At 42.7% G+C, this 15008-nt stretch overlaps 1 protein-coding gene across 1 annotated transcript in view; it reads left to right on the top strand.

The window, feature by feature from the left end:
- Positions 1 to 15008, top strand: part of PRKG2 (protein kinase cGMP-dependent 2) — a 179619-nt gene that overhangs the window by 130496 nt on the left and 34115 nt on the right. Inside the window, exons 8-13 of the mRNA XM_069742823.1 lie at positions 1184 to 1278; positions 1939 to 2007; positions 6425 to 6523; positions 7516 to 7666; positions 9924 to 10060; positions 10432 to 10521. Of these exons, the coding sequence (XP_069598924.1) occupies positions 1184 to 1278; positions 1939 to 2007; positions 6425 to 6523; positions 7516 to 7666; positions 9924 to 10060; positions 10432 to 10521 (641 nt within the window). The remainder of the gene's footprint in view (positions 1 to 1183; positions 1279 to 1938; positions 2008 to 6424; positions 6524 to 7515; positions 7667 to 9923; positions 10061 to 10431; positions 10522 to 15008) is intronic.

Here is a 15008-nt window from a genome sequence, read left to right as displayed (position 1 = left end):
ACTTGGCGATATGATGATAAAGCATCGTTTTTTGCCTCGTTTTTAATTTCACATTTTTGCGGTGTTCACTAACAGTTTTATAGGTTGTGTCATTCCTGACTTGGCGATATCAAATATGTGTACTTTTTTTGTTTTTTTTATTTCTTTTCATAAAAATATTTATTTATGAGTACAACATATTTTAACTTTTTTTAATTATTTTGTGATTTATTGTTTTTTATATTTTTTTTCCTTTTTTACTTTGTCCCACTATGGGACTTTCACTTGTTGCATTCTGATCGCTTGTAAAGCATAGCAAAGTAGGAGCTTTGCTATGCTTTACAAACTGGCAATGCTGCGCTGGCAGACCAACTTGCAAGATCATGCTCTGAGCATGATATAGCAAGTTTGTTAGCTATGGTGATCCTGACATTGTCATGGCGGCTTCGGGTCACCCAAGCAACAATAGGCCTCTCGCGATGATGTCGCGGGGGCACTGATCTTAGAGCATAGGAGGCTCCATCCCTCTCCTTGCCTTCTAAATACTGCGATCAATATCAACCGCAGTAATTAGAGGGTTAAAGTGCTGGGAGCGATGTGGGCACTGCTCCAGCACTGAGTGCCAGGTGTCAGCTGTCAGGATCAGCTGACACCCGTCGGCGATCGCACATGCACAGCATCTGTGCGTGCAAATCGCCATCACATATCCATATGTCATAGGTCGGTAAGTACCAGCCAACCATGATGTATGGATACATCTATTGCCGGGAAAGGGTTAATATTTAATTGGTTGTCTATGTGAAACATAATAGCAACTAGTCAACAAAATGAATAAATAACCATAAAAACCAGTTTGAAAAAGTAATTGTCATCTATCTTTTAATCCTCACCCAGTAAACTTAGCTGCCAGGGATTCAGTCAACTTGAGGAAGCTCAGACTCAGAGATCTCATTATTGGTGCCCCACTACTTAGCAAATAACATCAGTGGATTTAATGAAAAATGTCTTCAATTAATACAAAAGTTAAAAAATAACAATACAAAGAAACAGCTGTGTTTGCTTTGTCATACAATGCCTTCTCAAGGATTGGTGGAGATCACAGCATGTGGATCCCAAACTATCTAACATTTTTTCACTATTCCAAACATTTGTTTCTGTGTTTCAGTTCTGATATATTTTTTTTCGAAATGTGAATTAATTTTAGGTGAAAGTCACACAAAGCACAGAAGGCTTCAATGAGCCCCAACTAATTAAAACATTACAAAAGGGGGAGTACTTTGGTGAAAAAGCCCTTATCAGGTCAGAAATGATGCACCTGCCTTTATATATCACATTACCTAATGAAATATAAAAACGTTCATTCTATAAACCTATTGAAATAATTTATCTATCATCTCTATCAATCTATCATAACTTATATCATATATTTACATCTATCATCATCATCATATCTATCAATTTATCATCTATGAATCATCATTTACATCATATCTATCATAATTTATGTCTATAATCATCGTCTATTTCATATCTATCTATCTATCTATCATCTATCTTCTATCTATCTATATATTATACCTATCTATTATATCTGTCTCTATCTATTATCTATCTCTATCTTCTATCTATTATACCTATCTATTATGTATTTATTATATCTATCTATTATCTAGAGAGTCCAAGAAGTCAAAGGCAGCACACCATTGCAAATGAGTTCAAAAGGTGTTCAAGTTTAATAGCCCACCATGATGGGCTATTAAACTTGAACACTTTTTGACCTCATTTGCAATGGTTTGGTACATGCCTGAGGGGCTTTGCACCCAGAATTTGTTTTTTCTGTGCTGCTCTCACTTTTTGCTATATCTATTATCTATCTATCTAACCCATATCTATCTATCTATTTATCCATCACAAAATCTATGTCATTAATCCTAATCAAATCAACTATTTTGCATGCAGTGATGATGTCAGATCAGCAAATATTATCGCAGATGACAATGAAGTTGAGTGTCTAGCCATGGATAGAGAGTAAGTAGCACAAACTGTTTTCTGTTTTAAACTCTTTACTCTTTTTCTTTCTTACAATCAATGGAGAATAATTTATTGTAAATTGCTACTTACAAGTTTCTACCTTTGGGTTATCTCAGGCAGTCCACTGGGAATGCCAAATGCTTTACACTGCAGCTCGGACTTTGTCGGTTCCTAGATTTCTTATTTAAATTTATATACCCATACCATCAATTTTATATAATGATGAAAAATTACTATTTCAAAGCCCCATATGACATGAGAAGGAGTGTCAGACCGTAATGTCTATGTTTTTCAGAGTTGCTAAGTTTGTAAAAAGAATTTCCCTTACCCTATATATTTGTGCATAAACCGAGTTTTTCCGCACATTTTATTGTGCTGAAAATGCCCCCCTCGGCTTATACACGAGCAGGGGTGGATTAAGGGTAGCCAGGGCCAGGACAGGGTAGCTGTTCAGACACTGTGGGCCCCATGGTCATGTGACGGGGTCTTGTGACGGGGTCATGAGACAGGGTTATCGTATACCCGAACCAGATTATTCCATAAAAATAGTTGCTGTGCGAAACTATAACCTGTCAAACATCCATTGATCTAGTCAATTTACCCTTCAGTTCAGTATATAGTATACAGTGTATAGTGTCAGTGTATAGGTAACACTGACTCACCAGTGACGTCTCTAGGTGAAGTCCTTCATCTTTTATTCAGCACAGACCGCCATCACTTCTTCCAGCCAGGACTCGTCTCTGCAGGAAATAACACAGTTATCTCGAGCTCTGCTTGCAGAACACATTACTTAATTTTTCCCAACTTCTACATTACACCACGATAAGAAAAAGAGGCAACATAGTGTCACTCTACACCAGTGGTCCCCAACTCCAGGCCTCGAGGGCCGCCAACAGTGCAGGTTTTCAGGATTTCCTTAGTATTGCACAGGGGTTGGAATCCAACCCCTGTGCAATACTAAGGAAATCCTGAAAACCTGCACTGTTGGCGGCCCTCGAGGCCTGGAGTTGGGGACCACTGCTCTACACAGTAATAGGACTGCCCCCCATTTAAAACAGTGTCCTCTAAAAATAAAATAAATACATCACTGCAGTAATAATATCCCTTAATTAACCCCGATGGTAATAATAATATCCCCCATCCTGGTCCCGTGTATTTCATTCCTAGCTCCAGCCATATGTTCTCCCATCCTGCACTCATGAGTATCCATTCTGCCTCATATGATCTCCCCATCCTGCCTCATCTGTCTCCATCGTATCCATCCTGCCCCATGATCCAATCCTACCCCATGTCTTTCATTCCCCATTCTGCCCAATCATGTCTCCAATCATGCCCTGTATCTACACTCTGCCCATGTCTCCAGTCCTGCCCCTAGTGTGTCCAGCATCTCTGCTCCCAGTGTCCAGCATCTCTGCCCCCAATGTCCAGCATCTCTGCCCCTAATGTCCAGCATCTCTGCCCCCAATGTCCAGCATCTCTGCCCCCAATGTGTCCAGCATCCTGCCCCCAGTGTGTCCAGCATCTTTCCCCCAGGGTGTCCAGCATCCTGCCCCCAGTGTGTCCAGCATATTGCCCCCAGTGTGTCGAACAATCTGCCCCAGTGTCTCCAGCATATTGCCCCAAGTGTGTCCAGCATTCTGCCCCAGTGTGTCCAGCATACTGCCCCCAGTTTGTCCAACATTCTGCCCCCAGAGTGTCCAGCATTCTTCCCCATTGTGTCCAGCATCTTGCCCCCGGTGTGTTCAGCATCCTGCCCCCAGTGTGTCCAGCATTCTGCCCAAGTGTGTCCAGCATATTGCCCCCAGTTTGTCCAACATTCTACCCCCAGTTTGTCCAGCATTCTTCCCTGAGTGTTTCCAGCATCCTGCCACCAGTGTGTCCAGCATTCTGCCCCAGTGTGTCCAGCATATTGCCCCCAGTTTGTCCAGCATTCTGCCCCCAGTGTATCCAGCATTCTGCCCCCAGTGTGTCCAGCATCCTGCCCCAATGTGTCCAGCATATTGCCCCCAGTGTGTCCAGCAATCTGCCCCAGTGTGTCCAGCATATTGCCCCCAGTGTGTCCAGCATTCTGCCCCCAGTGTGTCCAGCATATTGCCCCCAGTGTCTCTAGCATATTGCCCCAGTGTCTCCAGCATCTTGCCCCCAGTGTGTCCAGCATATTGCCCCCAGTGTGTCCAGCATATTGCCTTCAGTGTGTCCAGCATATCGCCTCCAGTGTGTCCAGCATATTGCCCCCAGTGTGTCCAGCAATCTGCTCCAGTGTGCCCAGCATATTGCCCCCAGTGTGTCCAGCATATTTCCCCCAGTGTGTCCAGCATATTGCCTCCAGTGTTTCCAGCATATTGCCCCCAGTGTGTCCAGCATCTCTGTCCCAGTGTGTCCAGCATCTCTGCCCCCAATGTCCAGCATTTCTGCCCCAGTGTGTCCAGCATTTCTGCCCCCAGTGTGTCCAGCATTTTTGCCCCCATGTGTCCAGCATTTCTGCCCTCAGTGTGTCCAGCATCTCTGCCCCCACGTGTCCAGCATTTCTGCCCCCAGTGTGTCAAGCATCTCTGCCCCCAGTGTGTCCAGCATCTCTGCCCCAGTGTGTCCAGCATATTGTCCCAGTGTGTCCAGCATATTGCCCCCAGCATGTCCACCATATTGCCCCCAGTGTGTCCATCATATTGCCCCCAGTGTGTCCAGCATATTGCCCCAGTGTCTCCAGCATACTGGCCCGAGCCCCCCGGATTGCCGTTCACAATAAAAAAAAGAGTTCTCCTCACCTGTCCGCACTCCTTTGGCGACGCTCTGTCCTCACAGCTGAAGCGCGCACTCGCCAGCGACTGACAATGACATCAGATGCCGGCAACATGTGCGCTGCTGCGGCTGATGACAGCTGCCAGCCTCCGATTGGCTGGCGGCTGTCAACTATCGACGTGCGGGCGCACATCCGCACATCAATAGCATTTAACTGCCGCAGCACCAGATGCTGGCCCCCTCTGCCCACTGGGCCCATACGCCAGTCAGGGCAGTAATGCCCTGATGGCAGCGGGCAATCTGAGTGGTAGCCCAGGGCCCCTCCACACCACTGGGCCCTGGGCTACTGCCCAGATTGACCCTATTATAATCCGCCCCTGTAACACGAGTCATTGTCCAGAAAGCCAGCGAGAGAGGGGGAGTGGCGGAGCAGTGGCAGGAGCCAGCGGGTGTGGCTGTGACTGTGCAGCTGCTAAAGAGAAATGAATATTCAGCAGCTGCCGGCTTCCAGAAGACATCGGCACCGGCAGTGCTTCCTATCGTGGCACCCCTCATTACGGTAATGAATATGCACATGTCTCCACTCCCATAGGCGTGGAACGTATATTCATTACCTTAATGAGCGGTGCCACGTGATCACTCAGCACAGGAAGAGCTGCTGGAAGCCGGAACGAGATGCTGCGACGGCGCGGAGCAGGAGGGTGAGTAGGATGTTTGTTTTTCCTGTAATAGGAAGCATGCATACCAGGACGGGGGAGCCATGCATACAATGATGGGGCCAGGGAGCCATGCATACAACGACGGGACCAGGGGAGCCATGCATACAACGACGGGATCGGGGAGAACCATGCATACAATGACGGGATCAGGGGGAACCATGCATACAATGATGGGACGGGGGGAAGGCACGCATAGCAGGACAGGATGGGGGTGAGCCATGCATACCAGGACAGGATGGGGGAGCCACGCATAGCAGAACAGCGACGGGGAAGCCATGCAGAGCAGGACAGTGAAGGGGAGCGATGCATAGCAAGACAGGGATGAGGGGACAATGCATACTTGAGTCAATAAGCTTACCCGAGGCAAAATTAGGTGTCTCGGCTTATACCCTGGTCAGCTTATACTAGTGTACATATGGTAATATTTTTTCTTTTATAGTTTTTTCTAAATGTCTTATCTAATCAAGACAACCATTGTATGGAGAAATGTTGCTGCCCAGGAGAATTGACAGTCCTTATAACAGTTTGGTTCTTTTCTATTACACTCATAAAACTGTAGGCAAACAAGCATTTCTTTATATTTTGCTTTTTCCAATTCCGTTTTTAAATTATTAAAGATGGCATAACTAAGAGTTTTTTTTAAACATTTGTTCAACCTTAGTATTTGAAATATAGACATACTTATTGCCTAAGAGTGAACTATATAGTTGAACTGATTTCTACAAACATATAATATGAAATGATAGAAAATGAGAAAAAAGAAACAAAGGTCAATAGTTTATAATGACATTCCGTGAATAACCATCTTGATGTGAACTGAAAAGTAAAAGGGTCCTCAACTGTGGATATTTCAGATTATTGTGTAAACTTACAAGAACTCAAAGTAAATGTTATACTTACATGAACAAATTTAGACTATCCTGATTACATTGATATATTGTCACTTTTTGCTTAAGGACTTTTAATCAGACTGTTGGAACTTATGAAGAACTTCAAAATTACCTTGAAGGCTATGTGGCCAACCTGACACTGGATGATCAAAGAAGGCATGCCAAGTAAGCTCCTTTTGACAATTTTATTTCCATTAAGGTAATATATTCATGCATAATACAACTTCATAGAACAAATGATAAGTAATGATGATGATAAGTAAAAAGTTCTATTTGGATGGTTTCTATTGTTTCCACTCTTGTGTATTCTAGAAAATATACTATTAACGAAGCACGTAGAGACGAGAGGCTTTGAGAGTGAGTGTGTACTCTCACCTCACCCTATACACTGATACAAGAGGTTTATGTTTTCTATTAGTTGCCTTATGAATAACCATCAGAGGTGAACTGGGGGTATAGTTTAAATTGGATTGAATAAAGTTTAGTTTTACCTTTTGTCAGTGAATCTAAAAAAAATGCGCGTCTTCTTTAATGGTTGATGGAATTAACAAAAAAGTCTGATAAAGGACTGTAAAAAACATATTCAAAAAGTGATGGAAAAATGCTAAAAAAACGCCAGTGGGGAAAAAAAGAATGAAAAGATTTTCCAGGTTTAAAAAACTTAAAGTTAAATTCCTTAATCATTATAATTTAGACTATTTGCAAAGATTTCCTTGACTTTCTCACTTTAGGTACATTGTGACAAGAAATAATAGTTACATGGATGGGCAGTGATCATTTTTATTAAATTTCCTTTTTTGGAGATTGTATTGCCTACATATATACTACGTCCATTGATGTAACCATGCTAAAATGAAGAAAGGGCATGTAAAATAATTTCTTCCTATGATTCAATGTCAGTAACAAAAGAGATGTTGGTCACTTGCTGGGGTAGATTAGACACAACTTCACCGTCAGGTTATCTCATCTGTATAAAACAGCTAAAGCTACAAATGGATGTTTAGAAACTACATTTATATTTTTAATTACAAAATGTATTCCTAATTCCTCTCTCTTACTATAGAAGTGTAGGAAACCTGTCTTCACAATATAACAGGTCTTGTGTAATAGCTGTAAATAGAAAAACATGTTTAACTATGTGATTTCACTTTCTTTAGGAAAATTACAGAAAGACAGCTTGACAAGATGGTGTCACCGGAAATGATTCAGATGATGGAAACAGTTTCCAAATTTTCCCCTTGTTCACCTTTCCATGACCTAGAGATTATCACCACACTGGGTGTTGGTGGGTTCGGGAGAGTGGAACTTGTAAGGGATTTTACTGACTATTGATTTACTGCATAAAGTGAGCATGGAAATATGAATATAAACTATGTATTATAATATATTGCAATGTAAGTCAGAAATTATTCTGTGTAGTTTTCTCATAACTTAAAACCCAATATTTCAGATGTGACTGCTCAGTACTGCACCAGTATGCTCTGTATCTGAATCCTATATGGAGGCAACCAGGTGATCAGTGATGTTTCCATGGCCAACGTCTTCCAATAGAATAAAATTCATTTGATCCCAGTGCCGTACTTTTATTACTGGGGTCTGGCACCTTCATAGCATTATTAACCTGAAGATGAACCCTACATCTGCATGCTAATAACTTTATCAGACCTGACAGGTTCCCTATAAACCACTCTCAAAATGCCCCATATAGAGTAATATAACTGTTGTGCACCAAATGTGTTATGTGTCATAGGTATATTTTGCACTTTTTTTGACAAATCTGAAAAGTGTCTAGAAAAACAGTTCATGATCGAGAACAGCTTAGGAGAAGACATTTGTAGTGTATTCGTGAGAATATACAGTGGGGAAAAAAATTATTTAGTCAGCCACCAATTGTGCAAGTTCTCCCACTGAAAAAGATGAGCAAGGCCTGTCATTGACATCACAGGTAGACCACAACTATGAGAGTCAAAATGAGAAAAGAAATCCAGAAAATCACCTTATCTGATTTGGCAAGATTTATTTTGCAAATTATGGTGGAAAATAAGTACCGTATGTACTCGAGTATAAGCCGAGATTTTTCAGCCCATTTTTTTGGGCTGAAAGTCCCCCTCTCGGCTTATACTTGAGTCATACCCGGGGTCGGCAGTGGAGGGGGAGCGGGGACTGTCTAGTTATACTTACCTACTCCGGCGTGGTCCCTGCAGTCCCTGCTTCTCCCGATGCTGCATCTTCTTCCTGTACTGAGTGGTCACATGGTACCGCTCATTACAGCAATGAATATGCGGCTCCACCTCCCATAGGAGTGGAGCCGCATATTCATTGCTGTAATGAGCGGTACCATATGACCATTTAGTACAGGAAGAAGATGCAGCGCCGGGAGAAGCAGGGACCGCGCCTGGAGCAGGTAAGTATACGGGGAGGGGAGCGCTGTGCGATATTTACCTGCTCCTCGCTCCGGTGCGGCTCCGTCTGCAGCGTCCTCTAGCAGTGACGCTCAGGATAGAGGGCGCGGTGACGTAGTCAGTGCGCGCCCTCTGTTGAGCATCAGTGCTGGAGACGGAGCCGCACGAGGAGCAGGTAAATATTGAAAAAACTGGGAAAACTTATTGACTTGAGTATAAGCCTAGGGTGGGATATGCAGCAGCTACCGGGGAATTTCAAAAATAAGATTAGATGGAGATGGAGCCGCATTGGAGCGAGGAGCAGGTAAATATCGCACAGCGCTCCCCTCCCCGTATACTTACCTGCTCCCGGCGTGGTCCCTGCTTCTCCCGGCGCTGCATCTTCTTCCTGTACTGAGTGGTCACATGGTACCGCTCATTACAGCAATGAATATGTGGCTCCACCCCTATAGGAGGTGGAGCCGCATATTCATTGCTGTAATGAGCGGTACCATGTGACCACTGAGTACAGGAAGAAGATGCAGCGCCGGGAGAAGCAGGGACTGCAGGGACCGCGCCGGAGCAGGTAAGTATAACTAGACAGCCCCCGCTCCCCCTCCCCTGCCGACCCCCGGGTATGACTCGAGTATAAGCCGAGAGGGGGACTTTCAGCCCCAAAAAATGGGCTGAAAATCTCGGCTTATACTCGAGTATATACGGCACTTATTTTCCACCATAAATTGCAAAATAAATCTTGCCAAATCAGATAAGGTGATTTTCTGGATTTGTTTTCTCATTTTGACTCTCATAGTTGTGGTCTACATATGATGTCAATTACAGGCCTCTCTCATCTTTTTAAGTGGGAGAACTTGCACAATTGGTGGCTGACTAAATACTTTTTTCTCCACTGCATATGCTTTATGTACGTACACGGAATGGCCTCCTTATTAGAGACACCCATGGTATTTCTTTGAAACTTATTAGACCTTTATAAACAAAGCAGTTCAATATAGCCCAGATTTCACTAGGTAGTGGCATAGTTCTGCTATGCTTCTGCTATAGCTTCTCACTCTAAAAAAAAGTGGTAATTGAGTATAAACATATATACTGTATTTTACATATATTTAGATACGATTCTAAAACATTTTTAGACTAAACAAACAACTGGTGTTTTTTCTGGGTAGGTGAAAGTGAAAAATGACACCATAGCGTTTGCTATAAAATGCATTAAGAAGAAACACATTGTGGATAATAGGCAACAAGAACACATACACTCGGAAAAGAACATTTTACAAGAAGCTTGTTCTCCGTTCATAGTAAAGTAAGTATGATATAGCAAAACAGTGTATATAGATTAGTCTTTTTACAGTATGCGTTACATGACATAAAACGTAAATAAACATTCAGCAGTTTTTTAGATGTTGCAATTACCTGTATATTGTACCTGTATATTGGGGTGGGTCCAGGTCCTGAGACCCCCAACCATCGCTCAAAGGTCCCAGCTTAGGAGACAGGAGTGTAGAATTCCTGCCAAAATTCGCACACAAAGCATGCTTTCATTGTTTTCCATTGTCCATCATAAGGACAGCAGAAATAATGTACTTTTAGCAGATTGTATCTCGTGCAGTGATATCACAATGTGCTTTGTATTTAACCTTTTTTATATTGTTGATGAGTACAAACTTTTTTCAGGTTATACCGCACTTTTAAAGACACAAAATATGTGTACATGTTGCTGGAAGCATGTCTGGGAGGAGAACTATGGAGCATCTTAAGAGACAGGTAAAAGTTTCTGTAATTGCCATTTAATTGACCTTATTGCATCAATATTGACAATATATAATATAAGGACTACTTTTATGAAATATTTTATTAGCTCAAAGTGGCAAAGTAGTCATATTCATGGATTAAACTCTACCATCTACCAAAATCTGTGCCCTTGGTACCATAAAGCCTGGGTAGTAACCAACCCAGCCACATTGATCAAAAGGACCTGATATTTTTTAATTAAGTGAATTTGACCGAGTGAATGAATTCTAGGATCTGGTCGAAAATTAAATTTGGCATAATCACAATGTGGGCACTGAAAATCAATATGCTTAAACACTGTCATGTGAGGAAAAGGGTGAAACTCGGTCAAAGGAGTGCCGAAAGGAAACTCTGACACCAGAATGGGGTTTAACCCCTTAGTGACAGAGCCAATTTGGTACTTAATGACCGAGCCAATTTTTGCAATTCTGACCACTGTCACTTTATGAGGTTATAACTCTGGAACGCTTCAACGGATCCCGCTGATTCTGAGATTGTTTTTTCGTGACATATTGTACTTCATGTTAGTGGTAACATTTCTTCGATATTACTTGCGATTATTTATGAAAAAAACGGAAATATGGCGAAAATGTTTAAAATTTAGCAATTTTCAAACTTTGTATTTTTATGCCCTTAAATCAGAGAGATATGTCATGAAAAATAGTTAATAAATAACATTTTCCACATGTCTACTTTACAGCACCACAATTTTGGAAACAAAATTTTTTTTTGTTAGGGAGTTATAAGGGTTAAAAGTTGACCAGCAATTTCTCATTTTTACAACACCATTTTTTTTTAGGGACACATCACATTTGAAGTCATTTTGAGGGGTCTATATGATAGAAAATAATGAAGTGTGACACCATTCTAAAAACTACACCCCTCAAGGTTCTCAAAACCACATTCAAGAAGTTTATTAACCCTTTACGTGCTTCACAGGAACTGAAACAATGTGGAAGGAAAAAATGAACATTTAACTTTTTTTTGCAAACATCTTAATTCAGAACCATTTTTTTTTATTTTCACAAGTGTAAAAACAGAAATGTAACCATAAATTTTGTTATGCAATTTCTCCTGAATACGCCAATACCCCATATGTGGGGGTAAACCACTTTTTGGGCGCACCGCAGAACTTAGAAGTGAAGGAGCGCCGTTTGACTTTTTCAATGCAGAATTGGCTGGAATTGAGATTGGACGCCATGTCACGTTTAGAGAGCCCCTGATGTGCCTAAACAGTGGAAACTCCCCACAAGTGACACCATTTTGGAAACTAGACCCCTTAAGGAACTTATCTAGATGTGTGGTGAGCACTTTGAACCCCCAAGTGCTTCACAGAAGTTTATAACCTAGAGCCGTGAAAATAAAAAAATCGCTTTTGTTTACACAAAAATGATCTTTTCGCCCACAAATTCTTATTTTCACAAGGGTAACAGGAGAAATTAGACCACAAAAGTTGTTGTGCGATTTCTCCTGAATACGTCGATACCCCATATGTGAGGGTAAACCACTGTTTGGGCGCACCGCAGAGCTTGGAAGTGAAGGAGCGCCGTTTTACTTTTTCAATGTAGAATTGGCTGGAATTGAGATCGGACGCCATGTCACGTTTGGAGAGCCCCTGATGTGCCTAAACAGTAGAAACCCCCCACAAGTGACCCCATTTTGGAAACTAGACCCCTTAAGGAACTTATCTAGATGTGTGGTGAGCACTTTGAACCCCCATGTGCTTCACAGAAGTTTATAATGTTGAGCCGTGAAAAAAAAATCACATTTTTTCTACAAAGATGATCTTTTTGCCCCCAAATTTTTATTTTCACAAGGGTAACAGGAGAAATTAGACCACTAACGTTGTTGTGCAATTTCTCCTGAGTACGTCGATACCGAATATGTTGGGGTAAACCACTGTTTGGGCGCACCGCAGAGCTTGGAAGTGAAGGAGCGCCGTTTTACTTTTTCAATGTAGAATTGTCTGGAATTGAGATCGGACGCCATGTCGCGTTTGGAGAGCCCCTGATGTGCCTAAACAGTAGAAATCCCCCACAAGTGACCACATTTTGGAAACTAGACCCCCCATGGAACTTATCTAGATGTGTGGTGAGAACTTTGAATGCCCAAGTGCTTCACAGAAGTTTATAATGCAGAGTCGTGAAAATAAAAAATATTTTTTTTCCACAAAAAAGATTTTTAGCCCCCAAGTTTTTATTTTCACAAGGGTAACAAGAGAAATTAGACCACAAAAGTTGTTGTCCAATTTGTCCTGAGTATGCTGGTACCCCATATGTGGGGGTAAACCACTGTTTGGGCGCACGGCAGAGCTCGGAAGGAAGGAGCGCCGTTTTGGAATGCAGACTTTGATAGAATGGTCTGCGGGCATTATGTTGCGTTTGCAGAGCCCCTGATGTACCTAACCAGTAGAAACCCTCCACAAGTGACCCCATTTTGGAAACTAGACCCCCCAAGGAACTTATCTAGATGTGTGGTGAGAACTTTGAATGCCCAAGTGCTTCACAGAAGTTTAGAATGCAGAGTCGTGAAAATAAAAAATATTTTTTTTCCACAAAAAAGATATTGTAGCCCCCAAGTTTTTATTTTCACAAGGGTAACAGGAGAAATTGGACTGCAATAGTTGTTGTCCAATTTATCCCGAGTACGCTGATGCACCATATGTGGGGGTAAACCACTGATTGGGCGCACGGCAGAGCTCGGAAGGGAAGGAGCGCCTTTTTGGAATGCAGACTTTGATAGAATGGTCTGTGGGCATTATGTTGCATTTGCAGAGCCCCTGATGTACCTAAACAGTAGTAACCCCCCACAAGTGACCCCGTTTTGGAAACTAGACCCCCCAAGGAACTTATCTAGATGTGTGGTGAGAACTTTGAATGCCCAAGTGCTTCACAGAAGTTTAGAATGCAGAGTCGTGAAAATAAAAAATATTTTTTTTTCCACAAAAAAGATATTGTAGCCCCCAAGTTTTTATTTTCACAAGGGTAACAGGAGAAATTGGACTGCAATAGTTGTTGTCCAATTTATTCCGAGTACGCTGATGCACCATATGTGGGGGTAAACCACTGATTGGGCGCACGGCAGAGCTCGGAAGGGAAGGAGCGCCTTTTTGGAATGCAGACTTTGATAGAATGGTCTGTGGGCATTATGTTGCGTTTGCAGAGCCCCTGATGTACCTAAACAGTAGTAACCCCCCACAAGTGACCCCGTTTTGGAAACTAGACCCCCCAAGGAACTTATATAGATGTGTGGTGAGAACTTTGAATGCCCAAGTGCTTCACAGAAGTTTATAATGCAGAGTTATAAAAAATATATATATATATATATATTTCCACAAAAAGGATTTTGTAGCCCCCAAGTTTTTATTTTCACAAGGGTAACAAGAGAAATTGGACCCCAGAAGTTGTTGTCCAATTTATCCCGAGTATGCTGATGCCCCATATGTGGGGGTAACCCACTGTTTGGGCGCACGGCAGAGCTCAGAAGGGAGGGAGCACCATTTGACTTTTTGAGCGCAAAATTGGCTGTCGTGTTTTGAGACCACCTGATGTACCTAAACAGTGGAAACCCCCCAATTCTAGCTCCAACCCTAACCCCAACACACCCCTAACCCTAATCCCAACCTGATCCATAATCCTAATCACTAACCCTAACCATAATCACAACCCTTACCCCAAAACAACCCTAATGTCAACCCTAACCATAACCCTAATCAAAACCCTAAATCCAACACACCCCTAATCCTAATCTCAGCCCTAACCTCAAACCTAACCCTAATCCCAATACACCCCTAATCACAACCCTAACCTTAACCCTAATCCCAAACCTAACCCTAATCCCAAGCGTAACCCTAATGCCAACCCTAACCCTAATACCAACCCTAATCCAAACCCTAACCCTAATCCCAACTCTAGCCCTAACTTTAGCCCCAACCCTAACACTAGCCCTAAGGCTACTTTCACACTTGTGTTGTTTGGCATCCGTCGCAATCCGTCGTTTTGGACAAGAAACAGATCCTGCAAATGTGCCCGCAGGATGCGTTTTTTGCCCATAGACTTGTATTGCCTACGGATCGTGACGGATGGCCACACGTCGCGTCCTTCGTGCACTGGATCAGTGTTTTGGCAGACCGTCAGCACAAAAAAACGTTCAATGTAACGTTTTTTTGTACGTCGCACCCGCCATTTCTGACCGCGCATGCGTGGCCGTTACTCCGCCCCCTCCTCCCCAGGACATAGATTGGGCAGCGGATGCGTTGAAAAACTTCATCCGCTGCCCACGTTGTGCACAATTTTCACAACGTGCGTCGGTATGTCGGGCCGATGCATTGCGACGGCCCCGTACCGACGTAAGTGTGAAAGAAGCCTAACCCTAAATTTAGCGCCAACCCTAACTCTAAATTTAGCCCCAACCCTAACCCTAAATTTAGCCCCAACCCTAACCCTAATCCTAGCCCTAAC

Source organism: Ranitomeya imitator, chromosome 1, assembly GCF_032444005.1.
Source record: "Ranitomeya imitator isolate aRanImi1 chromosome 1, aRanImi1.pri, whole genome shotgun sequence".
Classification (NCBI taxonomy): domain Eukaryota; kingdom Metazoa; phylum Chordata; class Amphibia; order Anura; family Dendrobatidae; genus Ranitomeya; species Ranitomeya imitator.
This window is presented reverse-complemented; position numbering and strand designations above follow the sequence as displayed.